We start from the raw sequence: 19002 nt of genomic DNA, 5'->3' as shown, positions 1-19002 counted from the left end.
TCGCCCCTTATGCCCAATGACTCGCCCCAGAGCTTGAGCCCCAATCTCTTTCTCCCCAATACACGCGACCCGCTGAACCCTACGACTTCTACAGCCTCCCGCGTCTTCTACGCAGGCGCTTCCCCCGCCCCAGCAAAGCCGGGTTCCAAACCCAGTCGCTACCCCTCTCCCCGCCCCCTGCCCAGACCCCTCAAAGGCTGCTCCCACAGACCACTGACGTAAGATAAGGCCAAAGCCGGCCCCGCGGAGCTGCCCCACGCCGAGGCTCGGCTCCCAGTCCCGAGCTTCCTCCCCTCCTCCCGGCCAAGGCGTGCCCAGACAGGGACGCGAGCGCTCCCCTCAGTTCTCGACCTGGCCCCGCAGCGGGCCGAGGAAGGAAGAATCCGCGCGGCCAGCTCCCCTCCCGCCTCTCAGCAGCAGCGAGGTGGACACCCACCCTGCGCTCGCTCCTCGCTCGGGGGCCGACAAGCACCAGGGCGAGGGGCGTCGCTCTGCCCCAGAGCCCGGCTGGCAGACAGGGGAAGGTGTGGCTCAGGAGCGGCGGCCTCCAAACTGGGGACGGCAGTTCCCTGGCCCTCACCCACGACCCCGGTCCCCTGCGCCACCGAACCCTACCCGAGACGCTTCTCCCGGGCCGCAAACGCCACCCTAGAGGCCAAGGGCTGCCTGGGTCGGAACCCCGTCAGGTGGTGACAGGTGGCGACCGGTGACCATGGCAACTGGAGGTGCTGCGCGGCCGACCCCGCCTCCGCCATCCGGAGTCACTCACCTGAGGGTTCCCGGACCAGTCCAGAGAAGGGGCTGGGGAGAAAGCGACTAAGAGGCCGGCGGACGCGCCGGCTCTGGGCTGGGACTGAAGCGCGAGGGCGGAGGTCTGTGTCTGTGCTTGGCGCCGGTCCTCCCTTCTGCCGCCCTCACGTCAATCCATCAGACCGTCACTCCGTTCTTCCCCGAGTCCGCCCCAGCCGAAGTACCTCTCGACTCAGCCTCGCAGATTGCGGTTGTCAAGCGGCCTCGGAGGCGAGCTCCAGCCCCGAGCCGCAGCCAATCACCGCGCTTCTTCGAGGCGCCTCAGGACCCCGCCGAGGGGCGGCCAGGCAGGTGCCTGAGCCAAGGGGAAAGTCAGCTGGGCGGGCCCAGGCTTGGAGCGGTGGGGGCACGCCTGGACGGACCGACTCTCGGCCGGCCCTCCAAGGACCGACTGGACTCTGAGGAAAAGCTTGCCTGGCGTTCGGGTAAGGAACCAGCGGCTCCGACGCAACCCGTCGCTGGCGGGTGACCCTGCGTCCCGAAATAGCGCAGAGGGGACTTCGGAATCGAGAAGTCATCTGCACATTACAATCGACTCAACATTCCTCCCCGACAATTTATTAATAAAGACTAATGAAGTGAATCTGGCCTCCTCCCCGTGTCTCTCCGCTTCTGCAGGCCCCACTTCCTCCCGAAAACTCCAGCGGCTCATCTGCCCCTTTCTAGATTTCTCCTTTTGTGATGCTGATACGTCTCCGAGCATTTTCCAGTTACTTAACACTTAACAGGTTCCTAGGGGTTTTTTTACCACCCTTTTTAGTTGTAAGCTCCTTGACAACAGGATCTCACTTTCCCGCCCCACCCGTGCAGTAGTAGTCCACAAATAAACGTGATGCTTCACCGAGCTGAATTGAGAATTCAGTGGGTATAACCATGTAGAAAAGCTAGGAATAAACTGACACAAACCTGTATCAGTCTCGTCCTCATAAAGGCCAAATGCCAAGAGCGATCTGGGCCTCCCAACTGGGGGAAAGGACGTAAAAGAGAGTGGTAATAATAAACATCAAAAACATTTCTGAACAGGAAGAATTTAATCCAATTCAAGATACAAGGAGCGGTAGTATGAGGCAAAGCTTCCAAGAAAAATATTTAAAAATTCAGGGAAAACAGTTTATGCAAAATTTATCTTGCCTAGTCCTGATGAACTCCTGGAAGAGTTTTCATTAAGAACTCTCTGTGATAAAGTGACAGGCAAATAAATATAAGCACAAGTTAATGTTACTCAGGGTCCCGATATTTGAAAAAAAAAAAAAGAAAAAATGGTAAAGAATGTTTAAATAGAAAAAGTGGGCAGATATATCCAGGAAATGCAGGTATAGTCTTTGCCAGGATAGTTCATCTGAGAATCTGCTTCTTGATCTTAAGTCTCAATACCAATTGCAAGAAGCAAGAGTTATTTATTTAAATTTTCAACTAGATCTACAAAGGGTTATAAATCAGGGACAATCTGACAAACATTTGACCACCTACTGAGGGCAGAGCACTACACAATAGGAAAAACCTGATCTGGTACTAGATTGTTTGGATAGTCATTAAGCATAAAATGAAGTGCTTTCCCTGTGTTCTCACTTAAGCCTCACAATCTCCCTTAAAATGCCTGTTAACTATTCCCATTTTAGAGATTAAGGAAAATAATTTGCCCAAGGTCAAACAGCTGTTCTGTAGGAGAGCCAAGATTTTAACTATTATGATTTTTAAACCCTCCTTTTTGCACTCTACCTCAGTGTATTATTTGGAAATTTTAGCTTGAAAAAAGTGGACCTTATTCTGACAAGGTAGAGGGAATAAGAGGACTTACTCATCTTTATCCCCCCCATCGTGTGCCAAAGTGTTATGTGCATCTAAATTTTCAAAAAGTAGTCATCAGAATTGTTAGAAGCAAATGAATAATCATTATATTTTCAGAAAAGGGGGGTGTGGGATAAAGGGAAACTAGGCACTGAAATACAAGACATCTGGTACATCTTATCACTCGTTCAGTGATAAATGCATTGACTGTATATTCGCTTCCTAATGTAACATCAAGTTTTACACCACAACCTTAATAGCTGTTAGCCTAGGGTATATCACCTTTCCTTCTATACTCAGCCACACTGGTTAAGATTAGATCTTCTTGTCTTTCACTCTAGTTGCTGCAAAGCAGCGAATTGTTCAGAAAGGACAAGGCTTTCTTAGTTGAAAGACTGTCCTTAGATTCTGAGGTACTGCCTCAATCATTCACCAAATATTTATCCAGTGCCTACTCTGAATTAGGAACTAGGTTAGGCATCATGTGAAAATGCAGGTTCTAACTTGTGGGAATGATTCATAGTGCCTTGTGACTTAAATGCCTATAGGCTAAGGTGGACCCCTTTTAATAAGATTCTCAAATCTCATTTCTAAAAAGGGAAATAGAAGTTTTTGGGTTTTCCCCAAATAGTGGAAAGGAATCTGAGCACAAGCCTAAATTAGGAAATCTTGCCTCAAGCCGTTCAGGGTAAGTTCAGCAGGGATATGCGCTCTTGTTTTAAAAGCTCCACTCTCCTTATTAGAGCACATACACATAAATACAGCAAAGAGCTGTGTGCTTTAGAGCTGGGGCACTGCTGGCTCTGGGAGAACAAACAAAATACCACCACTGCAGGCTCTCTTTCAAATAGGCTCAAGAATTATGTAGGTAGAATACCTGAGTCTCCCAGCACTCCTATCACCCCTAAACAAAAGCTTAAATTATAGGTCAATGGCTAAACTCAGGAAAGAAAAATTCTTGTTTGGACATAGAAGAGATTTTTTTTATATATTAAGTAAATATCCTGGGTGTTAATATTGAAAACAAAAATAAAATCTTAAAAATATTTTGTTTTGGAAGAAAAATAAATACCCCATTTTAATGAAGTCATTGACATACTTCAAAATCCAAAAAAGGAAACTATAGGTTAAGAAATGTTAATAACACATAAATCACATTAAGCATCATAATTTTGGATGGGTTTTTTAAGATAAGGTCAATAACTTTCTGGTAATAATCTTGAAACTCTTTAGTAGAACTTGCTAGAAAGATCAAAGAAAAACATGAGATTCACCAAAATAAGTCTAGGTAGGTGTCTTACTTACAAGTCAGGTGCTCCCAAAATACTTATAAAAGTCCTCTTTCAGGGGCGCCTGGGTGGCTCAGTGGGTTAAGCCTCTGCCTTTGGCTCAGGTCGTGCTTTCAGTGTCCTGGGATCGAGCCCCGAGGGTTCTGTGCTCAGCAGGGAGCCTGCTTCCCCCTCTCTCTGCCTACTTGTGATCTCTGTCTATCAAATAAATAAATACTATGGAGTATTATGCCTCCATCAGAAAGGATGAATACCCAACTTTTGTAGCAACATGGACGGGACTGGAAGAGATTATGCTGAGTGAAATAAGTCAAGCAGAGAGAGTCAATTATCATATGGTTTCACTTATTTGTGGAGCATAACAAATAACATGGAGGACATGGGGAGATGGAGAGAAGGGAGTTGAGGGAAATTGGAAGGGGAGGTGAACCATGAGAGATTATGGACTCTGAAAAAAAACCTGAGGGTCTTGAAGGGGCGGGGGGGAGGGAGGCTGGGGGAGCCAGGTGGTGGGTATTACAGAGGGCACGGATTGCATGGAGCACTGGGTGTGGTGCAAAAACAATGAATACTGTTACACTGAGAAGAAATTTAAAACAAAACTGAAAAAAAAATTAAAAGCAAAAAAAAAGTCCTATTACAGAAAAAATTAAATACAATATTAGCTTTTTTTTTTTTTTAAGAGTTTGGTCAGTAACTAGGCTCTTTCCTACTAAATTTTCAGTTATTTATCTAAAATTGACACACAGGGGCACCTGGTAGACTCAATCAATTGAGCATCCAACTCTTGATTTCGTTTCAGGTTGTGATCTCAGGGTTGTGGAATTGAGCCCCTAGTTAGGCTCCGTGATCAGAGCTCAGCAAAGGGGGTCTACCTGATGATTCTCTCCCTCTTCTTTTGACCCCCGACTCCTGTGTGCCCCCTCACACACTCTCTCTCTCAAATAAATAAATAATATCTTTATTTATTTTATTTATTTATTTGAGAGAGACAGAGACAGAGTGAGAGAGCATGAGAGCGGAGGTCAGAGGGAGAAGCAGACTCTCCATGGAGCTGGGATCCTGATGTGGAACTCGATCCCAGGACTCCGGGATCATGACTCAAGCCGAAGGCAGTCACTTAACCAACTGAGCCACCTAGGTGCCCTCTCTCTCAAATAAATAAATAAATCTTTAAAAAAAATAAAATAGGGGCGCCTGGGTGGCTCAGTGGGTTAAAGCCTCTGCCTTCAGCTCAGGTCATGATCTCAGGGTCCTGGGATCGAGCCCCGCATCGGGCTCTCTGCTCAGCAGGCAGCCAGCTTCCTCCTCTCTCTCTGCCTGCCTCTCTGCCTACTTGTGATCTCTATCTGTCAAATAAATAATAAATAAAATCTTTTAAAAAATAAAATAAAATAGGGGTGCCTGGGTGGCTCAGTGAGTTAAAGCCTCTGCCTTCAGCTCAGGTCATGATCCCAGGGTCCTGGGATGGAGCCCCGCAGCGGGATCTCTGCTCAGCGGGGAGTCTGCTTCCTCCTCTCTCTCTGCCTGCCTCTCTGCCTGTTTGTGATGTGTCAAATAAATAATAAATCTTTAAAATAAATAAATAAATAAATAAATAAATAAATAAATAAATAAATAAAAATAGCCTTACGAAGGCAAATGACAAATGATTTACATTTCAGCATTTATTTTTCCTATTCTAAAAGAATATACCCGGGGCCCCTGGGTGGCTCAGTGGGTTAGGCCTCTGCTTTCGGCTCCGGTCACGGTCTCAGGGTCCTGGGATTGAGCCCCGCACTGGGCTCCTTGCTCAACCGGGAGCCTGCTTCTCCCTCTCCAGCCATCTGCCTCTCTGCTTACTTATAATCTCCATCTTTCTGTCAAATAAATAAATAAAATCTTAAAAAAAAAAAAAAGGAATAGAAAAAAGAATACACCCAATTTCAGAGCAGCTTACCGGGCTTTCTGTGTGAGGATGTGCATAGAAGACTGAATGCTACAAATTATACATGAATTGGGATTTTGTACAAAAGCTCAGATTGAGACTCTTACCAATCTACTGGTAATAGATAAGAAATTTCCTCCTTACTTTACCTCTGTAACTTTAGAATTCTACTCATCCAGATACCAGATAGCCCTGTAGTATCTGTGCTATGCCTCAAACAAAACAGGTGCTTACTAAATACTTGCTGATATACCAAAATGTTTTCTGTGATCCTATCCCATGAAATAACAGTCTAGCTCATGGAGTCTTTCACCAGGACCCAGGAAAAGCAGTAGCCTGTAACAACACATTTAACACCTTGCTCACTGGTTATCTATCTACTTCCCAGTCTCTGTGTTAAGAAGATAAATATAGGGACGCTAAGAAAATCAGGCCTAGAGGCACCTGGGTGGTTCAGTCATTAAGAAAATCAGGCCTAGAGGGGCGCCTGGGTGGCTCAGTGGGTTAAAGCCTCTGCCTTCAGCTCAGGTCATGTTCCCAGGGTCCTGGGATCGAGCCCCACATTGGGCTCTCTGCTTTCTCTCCTTTCTCTCTCTCTGCCTGCCTCTCTGCCTACTTGTGATCTCTGTCTGTCAAATAAATAAATAAAATCTTTAAAAAAAAAAAAAAAGAAAATCAGGCCTAGAGAATTGGGAATGTTCTGGGATACAGTCAGAGTGCTTAAAAAGTTCTTGATTTTCGGGCACAATGCTCTGCTCCGTGTGCTTGGATGGGTATTGTCACTGGAAGTGAAAACTCAAGTCAAGTCTCCAGTATTAGCAGCAAAAGAATCTTGAAGATTGCTTCAAAGGAAACACATCCCAGTCCACGGCTTCAGGGCCTAGGGAGCCATTCTTCCTGTTTCTGTATAAATCTTATGCTTCTCTTACCCAATGCTCTAGGCAATGCGTTCATCTAACTCTCCTCATTCTATCTTCATATTTATGTTTTCATTTCCCACATTCCCAGGATAGGGAAGAATTTGCTGGTCAAATCCATGAAAGTTTTACCACATCTATAAATTGGTATCCATCTTCATATGCTGGCCTTACAAACTTGGTTTCTATGTCTACCCTGAAAGATGGACGTGCTTTCCATCTGCTGATGAAATCAGTTTCCAAGCCTGCAGTGTGCAAATCAAACTCTGGACTACACGTTCACCCAAGTAATGCAGCCCCCTGAGGTCTCTTGGGAAGTGATCAGCTGACTCTCCAGACACCACCTCTTTCCACCAATGAGAAGCCAAGGGAGCTACTGATACATCAAAGGAGCCCATTTAAAAATTTCCACACTTAGATTATTACAGCTTTTACTTAAGAAAATCAGTTTAAATGCAGTAAAACCAATTTCAAGGGAATCATAAGTTATATCAGATGTTCTGTTTCAGCATGATGCAAATAAACATGTTAGCTAAAAAAAAAAAAAAGGGTATAATTCTTTAAAGAGAAAGTCTCACTTAAACAAGTAGGGAAGGAAGAGCTACTAGAGATTAATAGAAATTAGACCCACTCAATCCAATGGGTAACCAAATACAGTGGGTGAAACCTTGTTTAGATTTTATTGCAAATAGCCTGTGGGAGGCAGAATAACAGCCCTTCCCAAAGACCTTAACATCTTAATCCTCAGAATCTGTGAATATGTTACTTTTCATGGTAAGAGACTTTGCTGGTGTGATTAGTTAAGGGTTTTAAAATGGTCAGGTTATTCTGGGTTATCCAATATATTGGACCCATCTGGATAACCCAGAATTCTAAGGATCACCTGGGTCCTTAGAAGCAGAGAAACTTTCCCAACGGGAGTCAGAGTGAGATAGGATTATGGAAGAAAGATCAGAAAGATGCAACATTGCTAACTTGGAAGACAGAAGGGGACTAAGAGCCAAAGAATGTACGCCCTAGATGCTGGAAAATGCAAGTAAACAGGTTCTCTCCTAGAATATCCAGAAAGGAATGTAGTACCTTGATTTTAGCACCAGTGAGGCCTCTAGCAGACTTCTGACCTAAAGAACTGGTAAGATAATGACTTTGTTGTTTTAAGTCACTAAATTTAATCTGTTACAGAAACAATAGAAAACAGATACACAAACTCTAAATTTTGAGACAAATTAGGAGATTTAAACAAGGATTGGGTATTAAATGGAGTATTAAGAAATTAATGTTAATTTGTGTTAGGGTATAATAGCAGTATTTGGACTACCTTTTAAAACTTTTTGTTAGAGAGGACATAGTGAAGTATTCATAGTTGAAATGATACAATGAAATGATACAATGAAAGCTGTGATTTGCCTTAAAATGCTGCCCCTTCCCCCCCAAAGGTGGGGGAATATATAAGACATTAAAATTGGCAAAGGTTAGTTAATTGTTGAAGATGGGGGCTCATGATACTATTCTATTACTGTGTACTTGAGGTTTTTCATAGTGAGTCTTTTAAAGCAAATCGAATTAAGAAAAAGCACCTGAACAGCACTGTTCCAAATAGTTTTCTGTGGTGATGAAAAAAAGGTTCTATGTCTGCACTGTTCAATGCAGCAGCCCCCAGTCATGGGGCTGATGAACACCTGAAATACAGCCAGTACAACTGAGGAATTGAAGGTTTTGTTTCATTTAATTTGAATGAAGTGAATTTAAATGGTCCCATGTGGCTAGTGGCTACCATATTACACAGTGTAGCTCTAGACATTAGAAGGGAGCCATGTTACCTCACTGTTAGAATTCAAATAAGTTCATGGATCAAGACAGTGCCACATCTGTTATTTTTGTCTGCCCAGTCTCTCTTTCCCTTTCTCACTTATAGTACCCAGCTCTTACCTCCTCCCTCACTCCTGGGGATCTTCTGTATTGGTAAGTCAAGTAGCTCCCTCGATCAGTTATATGGATGGGAACCCTAGAACTGCTATCATGTTGCCTTGGCACACTGAGGCTCCTGAGAGGATAAAACCAAAATTAGGATAAAGATGAACAGTCCTGATTCTCAAGTTCTTACATCCAGTCAACCATAGGGAATCAACTCCATTCCTACTTTCCCTTGTTTCAGTCGGATAATCCAATAAATTCCTCTCTTCTGCTTAGCTTGTTTTTGAGTCAAGTTCTATGGCTTGCAACCTACAAGGTCCCATTAAAAAACTTAGTGTCAGGGTCACTAGCAAAATAGTAAGATTAATGACACTGCTTCAGACTGAATTGTAATCCCCTGAAATTTGTCATGTTGCAGCCCTAACCCAACCCTCGTTCCCATCTGACTATATTGGAGACAGGGCTTTTAAGGAGGCTATATTAAGGTTAAATGAAGTCGTTAGAGTGGAACTCTGGTGCCCCTATAAAAAGAGGAAGAAAGAACAGAGCTCCCTCAGACAAGCAGACACAGGGAAGGCAGCTATCTGCAGCCCAGAAGAGCCCTCCTTCATCAGACCCCAACCATGCTGGCACCCTGATCTCAGACTTCCAGCCTCCAGAGCCTGAGGAAGTGAATTCTGTTGTTTCAGCTGCCCAGTCTGATATTTTGTTACAGCAGCCCTAGCTAAGAGGGGTACCAGGATAGCTCCCCTAGAACCAATTATTACCAGTTCTTTCTTCAGGGTGAAGTACACCCTGGTTAGCAAAAATAGCAATATTGAGATGTTACTATTCCACTTGCATTCTTGATTTCGGCTTAGACTGGAGCAGAGTAGCTTTTCCATTGGTTTTGCCTCTTTTTTTTTTTTTTTTTTTTAAAGTAGGCTCCATGTCCAATACAGGGCTTTGAACTCATGACCCTCAGACTGAGAGTCACAGGCTCTACCAACTGAGCCAGCCAGGTGCCCTGGTTTTTATTTTTTTAAGTAACAAAAAAATCAGCCCAGCTATCTTGAATCTCAGTATCAATTCAGGGGGATTATAAGAATATAGAAAAAAAAAGTCTTCAGTGAGATTAAGCAGCCAGAACCATATTACTAGTAATGGGGAGAAAAAGCTGATAAATCACATAGTCAAATTCAATTATTAATCTAATTTTCCACTTTATTCCTTGTATCAACAGATTAAGAAAGGGAAATTCTCCTACATGCTGACTTACAGATGTTTATAAGCACCGCACACTGTTCCACAAAGAGTAATATTCAGTAATCCCTTTAAATGCAGTTTTAATCTTTATTTTAAACTAAGTGTAATAATTTAATACAATAAGCTAAACACACACAAAACCTGTATATCCTGAAATACAAAAGTGGTTTCCATAGCCATATATGGTTTAGTCGAGTACACGTTTCCACAAACAAGTACTAACAAATAGGTTAATAAAACACTATCCCAAGTGCTTATCAGGCCATCAGCTTTTTAAGCAATACCATTCCTACTACTGAAAGCATTTATTTTTAGAAGCTTTAATGTGACCTGGGAAAATGAGTTCCCTTAAAATTTGACAACTAGTACATTATAAGCCCAAAAGGTTTTAAATCAAAAGCCTTCCAATACGGAAGAATTCACATGAAACTTTTAGTTTAAAAAATTAAAAAAAAACCTTCTTGTAATGTAAAGAATACTAAAAAACAAATATGTTAGATAAACATTCCTACAAAAGACTGTTATTTTCCTGTATCATCTTCTCCTTAAAAAAAAAAAAAACCAGTTCACTATCTTTTAATAATTAGATCACTGTAGTCTAAAAACTTTAGAATACATGAAACATGTCTTAGCAATCATAGTCAAAGGGGCCCTATAGATTTCATATATTAAACAGCTATGGTTTAGCCTACAATGGCACAAAATACACCCAATACATAAATACTACTTCATCATTTAAACAGTCAGTCAGAAGGAACCACCTGGTTTGCAAGGTACCTCAACTTACATGTGGCCATTAAAAACCCAGTAAGTAATTCAAGTACAGTCATATAAGGGCAGGAAATTCAAGGCTCAAATATCACTCTAAAAACGAAGACCTGAAAATAAAAGCTGAAAAATCGGTTTCTCCATCTTGCATATATACATGGCTAGAAACTGGAACCTCACTGTGGAAAATATACAGTTATTATATATATAGTTTCCTCAGAAGATAATGAAGCTTCAGAAAGTACAGGTGTCAAGATCCATAGTTTGCTTCATCAAATGCTTTTCTAGCTCGTTTCAATTCTTCATTCATAGTAAGCAAGTCTTTAACCCTAGCAAACTTCCTTGGGTCCTTTCGAATCAAGAAGACGATATCTTCAACTTGTACCCGACCTTGTCTTCCAATTGACATTGCCTTGTGAGTCTATTACAAAGAAATAAATTAAATTAAATTAAACAAATCTAATATTTTACTCTTTTAATTTGCATTTATTTAATACCGGTGAGTTTGAAGATTTTCTCTTCGAATTATTATAGCTATTCATTTGTGAATTGTCTTTCTATTCAGGTCCTTTGTCCACTTGCTACTGTGTTATAGGAATGTTTCTCTTAATGGTTCATAGACATTTTTTAATACTAAAGACATTAAAACTAAATCTACTGAGGTTTCTTTTTTGATCTACGTAGCTTTTGTCTTCATTTTTATAAAATAATTCTATAATTTCTTTGTAACCGCACACTTCATTGTCTCAGTAGTTGAGAAATAGTGGTAGGTTTTCTTCAAGAAAGTCTCATCTCCTATCATATATTCATCCTGTACAGAAACAAAAGTCTGGGGTGCCTGGGTGGCTCAGTCAGTTAAGCATCTGCCTTTGGCTCAGGTCATGATCCTGGAGTCCCAGGATCGAGCCCCAGGTCCAGCTCCCTACTCAGCGGGGAATCTGCTTCTCCCTCTGACCCTCCCCCTATTCATTCTCTCTCCTGTTCTCTCTCTCTCAAATAAATACTTTAAAATACAAAGGTTCATTATAGCATTTTTTCTAATGACTAAAAAAGAGGAATCTAAGTATTTAGTAAGGCATTAAATAAATTTGGGCACATCCAATCAATTAATATTATGAAGCCATTAAAATTATAGAGTGTTAGGGAAAGACATGGGGGACAGAGTTCTACTTAAGTGAAAAAGCAGGCTCTATGACAAAATATACTGTATGATTTCAATTTAATGATGTTTAAAAATATGTGCAGGGGCGCCTGGGTGGCTCAGTGGGTTAAAGCCTCTGCCTTCAGCGAGGTCATGATCCCAAGGACCTGGGATCAAGCCCACATCAGGCTCTCTGCTCAGCATGGAGCCTGCTCCCCCCCTCTCTCTGCCTGCCTCTCTGCCTACTTATGATCTCTGTCAAATAAATAAATAAATAATGTGCAAAAAAAACAGGAAAATACTCACCAAAATCTCAGCATTAGTTGTCAATAAGTGGAAGGATTACAGATTTCTATTTTCTTTCCTACATGTCTTTTTTAAAGATTTTATTTATTTATTTATTTGAGAGAGAGGGAGAGAGAGAGCATAGAGGGAGAGTGAGAGGGAGTAGCAGACTCCCTGATGAACTGAGAGCCTGATGTGGGGTTCAATCCCAGGACCCTGAGATCACGACCTGGGCAGAAGGCAGATGCCCAACCGATTGACCCACCCAGGTGCCCCTTTCCTGAACTTTTTTATTCTTCATAAATTTAATAAGTATTATTTTTATAAATGGAAAATAATGTTTAAAAATGCAAACTCCGACACAGGAATTTTACTTCTATTATTCTGTACAAAGGAAATAATCCATAACACAGTAAAAATTCACAGGAACACAACCAAACTCAGTATTTCCATCCCTGTGAATATATCTAAGGAGACAGGAGGCAATTTCATGAATATGGTCATTCAAAAGTATCTATTCACTTAATAATCCATAAGTAACTTCATTTAACTACTAAAATAACTGTGATTAGAATATAGAAAGTATGTACTGTAAAATTATAAGTAAAAAATGTTTACCATGATTATCACTATGTAATCATTGCATACTTTTTTCTAAAGACTTTATTTACTTATTTGAGAGAGAGCATGAGAGGAGAGACAGAGAAGCAGACTCCCTGCTAAGCAGGGACCCCAATGTAGAACTTCCAGGATCCTGAGATCATGACCTGAGCTGAAGGCAGAGGCTTTTTAAAAAAATTTTCTATTAACATATAATGTATTGTTTGCTTCAGGGGTCCAGGTCTGTGAATCATCAGTCTTACACAATTTACAGCACTCGCCATAGCATATACCCTCTCCAATGTCCATAACCCAGCCACCCTATCCCTCCCTCAATCCCCCAGCAACTCTCAGTTTCTTTCCTGAGATTAAGAGTCTCTTCTGGTTTGTTGAAGGCAGAGGCTTAACTGACTGAGCCACCCAGGCACCCCAGCACTATATACATTTAAATAAATAGTGGAAGGAGAAAACTTACATTAGATGATTGCATTACGGTTATTATTTTTAAATTTTATTCAAGGATCTTATAATTATTTTCTTACAAATAAAATTCAGGAGAGGGTAGCATATTTTATGTGTACATATGTACACGTGAATATCTTTATATATCTATGTATCTTTTTTTTTTTTAAAGATTTTATTTATTTATTTGACAGACAGAGATCACAAGTAGGCAGAGAGGCAGGCAGAGAGAGAGGAAGGGAAGCAGGCTCCCTGCTGAGCAGAGAGCCCGATGCGGGGCTCAGTCCCAGGACCCTGGGATCATGGCCTGAGCCGAAGGCAGAGGCTTTAACCCACTGAGCCACCCAGGCGCCCCTTCTATATATCTTTAATGATAAATAGTAATTGGTAACTTCCACAAAAAGGCCCTCAAATGGGTAAGATTATTTCAAAAGGATGGCATAGTTCTAGTCTTAACTCAAAGTTAGAATTTCAGATCTATTACTCAGTTAACTAAGACCAATTACAAAAAAATCTTACCATTTCAGTGATGAACTCTATGACAAGGTCTTCAAGTATATCCACTGACTCAGTATAAGGATTCTGGTCATCCCCAAACCCATACATCATACATCGCACTGTAAAAGAACAATCATTTTTGTTCACTTGAACAAATTTAACAATTTAACAATACTTTTCTCAAATTATAAATGGACCAAGATAGAGAAAACACCTGTATGAACATATTTACATTGTGTCTGCAAGTATGGACTTAGATGTAAGGGATTTTAACCAAGATCTCATAACCAACTATTCCTACCTGTCCTTCCCTAGTAGGAACTCCTGTTCCCTCCCAACTACAAAACCCTGACATCAATATTCTTTCCCTAACCTCTATTACCTATTCGCCAACAACCCTGGAATAACTTGAATTGGGAAACTCCATGGCAGTGAAAGGATGAGTACCAACGGCTGAGTCCTCACTGGGAGTGTTCTGTGCATATATGGTGTAGGGTGAGGGGAGGGCAGTGGGGGCACTGGAAAAGAGAAGGCAAGATCTTTCTGATACCAACATAGGGAAAAGGACATGAGAGAAAGTGCTCCAATTTCTTCTTATATGAAGAAAAGGGGAATCAAGTGGAGAAAGCAAACTATGTAGAATCTTGATATTTCATATTTCATTCTCCAGATCAATGCACAGCTAACATCTGAAAGAACCACAGAAAATGCAAAAGAGAAAAAAATTCAATACAGAGTAATAAAAAAAAAACCCACCTCATTTAATCCTCACAACAACCCTTTCCAGTAAATACTATTATTACCCCTATTCCATTTAGGTGAGAAAACTGAGGCACTGAGCTAAGTGATTTACCCAAGGTCACACAGATAGTAAGAGATAAAGTCCATGTTTGAACACAGCTGATCTGGCTCCAGAGTCTATAGTGCTACCCTCAAAAGTATTATACTTCTTGGGCTTAAGCCAGATGGGATCCAGATGGATTATTATCCTATAGTCTATTAATCCCCAGTTAGTCTATGGAGTCTATGGATAGGATTTGAGAAATCTTTGAACCCTGCTGAAATTATATGCAAAAATTTTATATATTGTTTGTGTGTGTGGATTGTTCTGCAAAGAATAAACCACTCTTACCAGATTCTGAAAGGGGTATATAAATGTTAAAACAACAACAATAACAACAACAACAACAAAAAACCGATCATAGGTTGGAAATGTTTTATATCTTGATCTGAGTGGTGGTTGTAAGTATAGGTAAATACATAAAATTCATCAAGCTGTTCATTTACGACTACTACAATTTAAGTACAGTAAAACAACAACAACAACAAAACCCTAGAATACTTCTAAAGGAAGAAATGAGTACATTAAGAGTAATTCTTATTTAGGAGAAGCAAAAGCTGGCCAAACTGAAAGGAGTATTAGGTACACCAGCCTAGGGAGGAAAAGAAAGGAGTGATTTGGAAGTCAGGCTGGGACAGAGATATCCCTATGATTTAAACTGACAAGAGCCTATAGGTCCAGATACAGGGGTACTAAGCAAACACAAGAGCCAACATTTTTTCTCCCTCTTGGGTTCTGACAACCTTTTTGCCTTTTCTTTTTTGAGGTAATTTCAGACTTTACAAGAGTTGCAAAAATAGTACAGAGCTCCCAAATACCCTATATCCACCATACCCTGATGTTAACATCTTACAGAGCCACAGATATTTATCAAAACTAAGAAATTAACACTGATACAAGTACAGAAGTTACTCAGATTGTACCAATTTCTCAACTAATGTCCTTTTTCTTTGTCAGGATCCCACACTATTTAGCTATCATGCCTCCTTACTTTCTACTAAGCAGTGACAGTTCCTCAGACTTTTCTCATCTTTCATGACCTTGACACGCTAGAAGGATACTGGTTAGTGATCTGGTAGAATGTTCGCCAATATGGATTTGTCTGGTGTTTTCTCATGATTTGACTGTGGTTACACATTACCAGAGAGGGTACCATAGAGGTGATGAGCCCTCTTAATGCATCAGATCAGAGGTACATGATATTAATACATATTACTGGTGATACTGACTTTAATCATTTGGGTAATACTTTAGACATCACTTGTCTGCCAGGATTCTTCATTGTAAGCTTGCTATTCTGCCTTAAATATTTAAGGAAGATACTTTACCATTACCATTTTGGTGGGTGTAATTCACTAGTATGTATATAAACTGCATTTGGTTAAAGGATTTGTAAAGACACCAAAAAATGCCAATGAATGCTTTGAAACTTTATGTTATAGTAGCAAGAAATTTTTTAAAAAGAAGGTTTAGGAGAACAGATTTTGCCAGTAAGGTCTATCAAGATTTAGGTAAGACAAGGAGAAGGTTGTGAAAATCCCGAATTCTTATCATCACAAAAATAAAGCAATCCAAGTAGAACAAAGGTTTCTACTAAGAACTGACGATGCAAACATCACTCTGGGATGCTCTGGTGTGGAAATCTCCTTCTTAGGCTGATGTAAGAAGTAAAAACACATACAAATGTAGTAAACAGTGTCAAAGATGGATCAAAGAGTGGTCGGCTTAGGATGAGAAATTGACATATGGAGAATCTGAGTCGTTAAAAAAATAAAAATATAACCTACGAACTGCAGATTCAAGAGCATTTGGGAACCACTTGTCTGACCCAGCATAAATAAACCATATATTCACGTGTTGTCTCATCTGTCAATACTCAGCCACTACTATGTGTAAAGGACACAGGATGGAGAGCACGTTGTCACAGTGCCTTTCAGGGGGTGACTTTAACCATCACTAGGAACAGCAGCGCTCCCTCTTGCTGCTGCCAAAAAGAGTCAAACATGTCTACTGAGGGAATGCACTACAGAACAAATACATTATAATCTCTATTTCACTGTCATGTATTACACTGTTCATCACCTTTCTGTCTTGTCCAATGCGTTAGTCCAAAGCCCCAACTTAATTCCTTACCCTTGGCACCTGTCCCAGGATCCATTAAAACCTTTGACTTATAGTTAAAGGAGTTCTGCTGCAATAGTAACAGACAAAAAAAGTAATGGAGGTAATATTCTAAGGTCCTGAATTGAAACACTGATCACATTTCCTCACTTTAAAAAAAAAAAAAAAAAAAGGAAAAAAGAAAAAAGTGTATACACCCACCCACCCACATATAATTTGAGGTTAGGATCACTAGTATCTATGATTCAGAAGTTAAAGAGAATTTTATAAGCAAATCGGAGAATACTGTCCCCACAGAGAAACACATCCAGAACATTAATCTACTTTGGACAGACGTGTCTGAAAGTTTTTATTGTCTGTAATTAAATCGTTGTCAAATATTACTTACATTCTTTAGAAAAAAGTCTCTTCCTTTTACCCTGTCCGCCTTCTGCACCTCCTCCAATTTCTTCATTTTCTTCCTCAAACTATAAGTTAGAACGTATATACAGAAATGTCAAGCACCGCATTTGATTTTTAAATAATTAACATTAATTTTTTTCCATTTTTCAACACTGATATCATGCCAGAAAGCCTTTAAAAAATATATATATATGAGCATTTGGGGAGCTTTAAAGACTGTCCAGTCCGACTTCCCACTCATGCAGGAATGGCTTCTACAATGTTCCTAACAAATAATCCTACTGCCTCTCCTGGAAGAGTTCCAATGACCAAACTTTATTTATTTTTTAACCAACTAGGTAGCCTATTACTACAGTTTTACTAATAAGAGTTGGTATTTAAAACAAAGGGGTTGGTATTGAGTCAAAGTAAGCAAAAGTAGTATTTACTAAGCACTGCTTATACAGAGCTAGAAACTTTCCTCAAATAAGCCTTAACCCCATTTTATGACAAAAACCAGGCTTAAAGTCAAGGAACTTGCTCACAGAAACAGAAATTTTGGAATCCAGATTCCCTAACTGTCGGTCCATTATTTTCCTCCAACTTTACAGTGAGCATGTAGTTTTGTTACCAGCGGCAGTGTTCGTTGCTAATGAGAGCTAACAAATACTAGCTTTTTCCTCTGATGACTGTCCAGGCGATTCACGGAGTGTCTAGCAAATACAGACCCTAAAGCAGAGAACAACGAGCCACCTCTCTACTCTTCTTAACGTCCTGCCCCACGTACTAAGAGATGAATCCGAAGGGAAAGGCTAGCACGGCGTGAAGTCCCCGAACTCTCTCGAGTGAATTCGCTAAGGAAAATCCCGAGTGATTCTGAACTCAGGCTCCGCTTCTGTCCCCCAGGGAGTGAAGAAAAGAGTGGGTTGGAACGGTGGTGGTCACTCACAGTAGGGTCTTCCTCTTCGTCTGCCATACCCCCGGCCAGCCCTACAAGACTCCGCCACCTCCCTCCCAGCGGGTTTTACTATTTCCTCTGCCTCACTTCCGGTGACGCGCCGGGCGGGGCGGGGCCTGGTCGGCCGGCGGGGCGGGGCGGGGGAATGCAAGCAGACTAATAGCAGACTCCTGGGGAGTTTAAGGAGAGCGGCGTGAGCTCTAGGCTTTGTGATCAAGATCGCGATTTAATAAACATTAGCAAAGAAAATGAAATCATGGGCTGAGGGGTGTGTATCTTGTTGTGGCCCTGAATTGGACTCTACATCTCGAATCACTGGTTCCTGTTTTGGGGCTGTGAAGCTCTACGTCATTGGGGGTGCCGGTGGTCCTTGCGCTGCTCCAAGAGTGTATTTACACAATTTTAACAATTTATAGTTACACTGTTATTAATTGACAAGTACTATACGGGTTATTGGGTATGTATTTCTTCGCTACTAGTTTTTAAAAGGAAAACACCACCCCTTAGGCTGAGGATTAAATACTGGTGGGGAGCTTTGTGTTCAGAACAATGAGGAAAACCACTGGCATTAGAAGGCTGAAGCTAGGGATATCAGATGTTCTGCATGCAAGACATGATGCCACACAAGGAAAAGTCCCACAATGAATGTCCTGCTAAACATTCATGCGAATGAAAAATTTTTCATTATCTGAGCCTAGAACTTAACTTTGTTAACATATAGACACAAAGCATATCTACCCTCTTAATTTACATTTAATTTTCTAGGAATGCAACTGTGAGATAATATAATATACATATAGTGGTCTCTGGTGCCGGTTCCTGGCAAAGAACTCCTAAAACCCTTGAAATTTCCTAAGTGATAAGAGCAGAGGAGCATCTTTTGTTCTCATGAGGCAGCGCAGGGTGGGCTCCTTGTTGGGGCTGGTCACCAGAAAGACCAAGCCATGATCAGGAGGTTGGAGTTTTCAGCCCCAGCTCCCATTCTCCAGAGAGTGGAGGGAGGCTGAAAATGTAGTTAATAATTGATCATGGCTATACGATGCATTAAAAAAATCCC

The 19002-nt window shown here is 41.1% G+C and overlaps 2 protein-coding genes across 14 annotated transcripts in view; both read right to left on the bottom strand.

Moving 5' to 3' along the window:
• WDR47 (WD repeat domain 47) overlaps positions 1–1055 on the bottom strand; it is a 63584-nt gene extending 62529 nt beyond the window's left edge. For 11 of the 13 annotated variants that reach the window (XM_032303287.1, XM_032303286.1, XM_032303290.1 and 8 more), the window contains exon 1: positions 770–1055. The gene's annotated coding sequence lies outside the window, so the exon portion shown is untranslated. The remainder of the gene's footprint in view (positions 1–769) is intronic. The other 2 variants (XM_032303292.1, XM_032303293.1) reach the window with 1 other exon arrangement.
• An 8767-nt stretch (positions 1056–9822) lies between these two features.
• Positions 9823–18026, bottom strand: TAF13 (TATA-box binding protein associated factor 13). Its single transcript, XM_032303300.1, has 4 exons — positions 17937–18026; positions 16995–17073; positions 13666–13763; positions 9823–11079 (listed from the first exon to the last, which is right to left on the bottom strand). Exons 1-4 carry the CDS (start codon positions 17961–17963, stop codon positions 10909–10911), a joined length of 375 nt encoding a protein of 124 aa, XP_032159191.1. The 5' UTR covers positions 17964–18026; the 3' UTR covers positions 9823–10908.
• Positions 18027–19002: the final 976 nt, after the last annotated feature.

Source organism: Mustela erminea, chromosome 10 (assembly GCF_009829155.1).
Source record: "Mustela erminea isolate mMusErm1 chromosome 10, mMusErm1.Pri, whole genome shotgun sequence".
NCBI lineage: Eukaryota > Metazoa > Chordata > Mammalia > Carnivora > Mustelidae > Mustela > Mustela erminea.
This window is presented reverse-complemented; position numbering and strand designations above follow the sequence as displayed.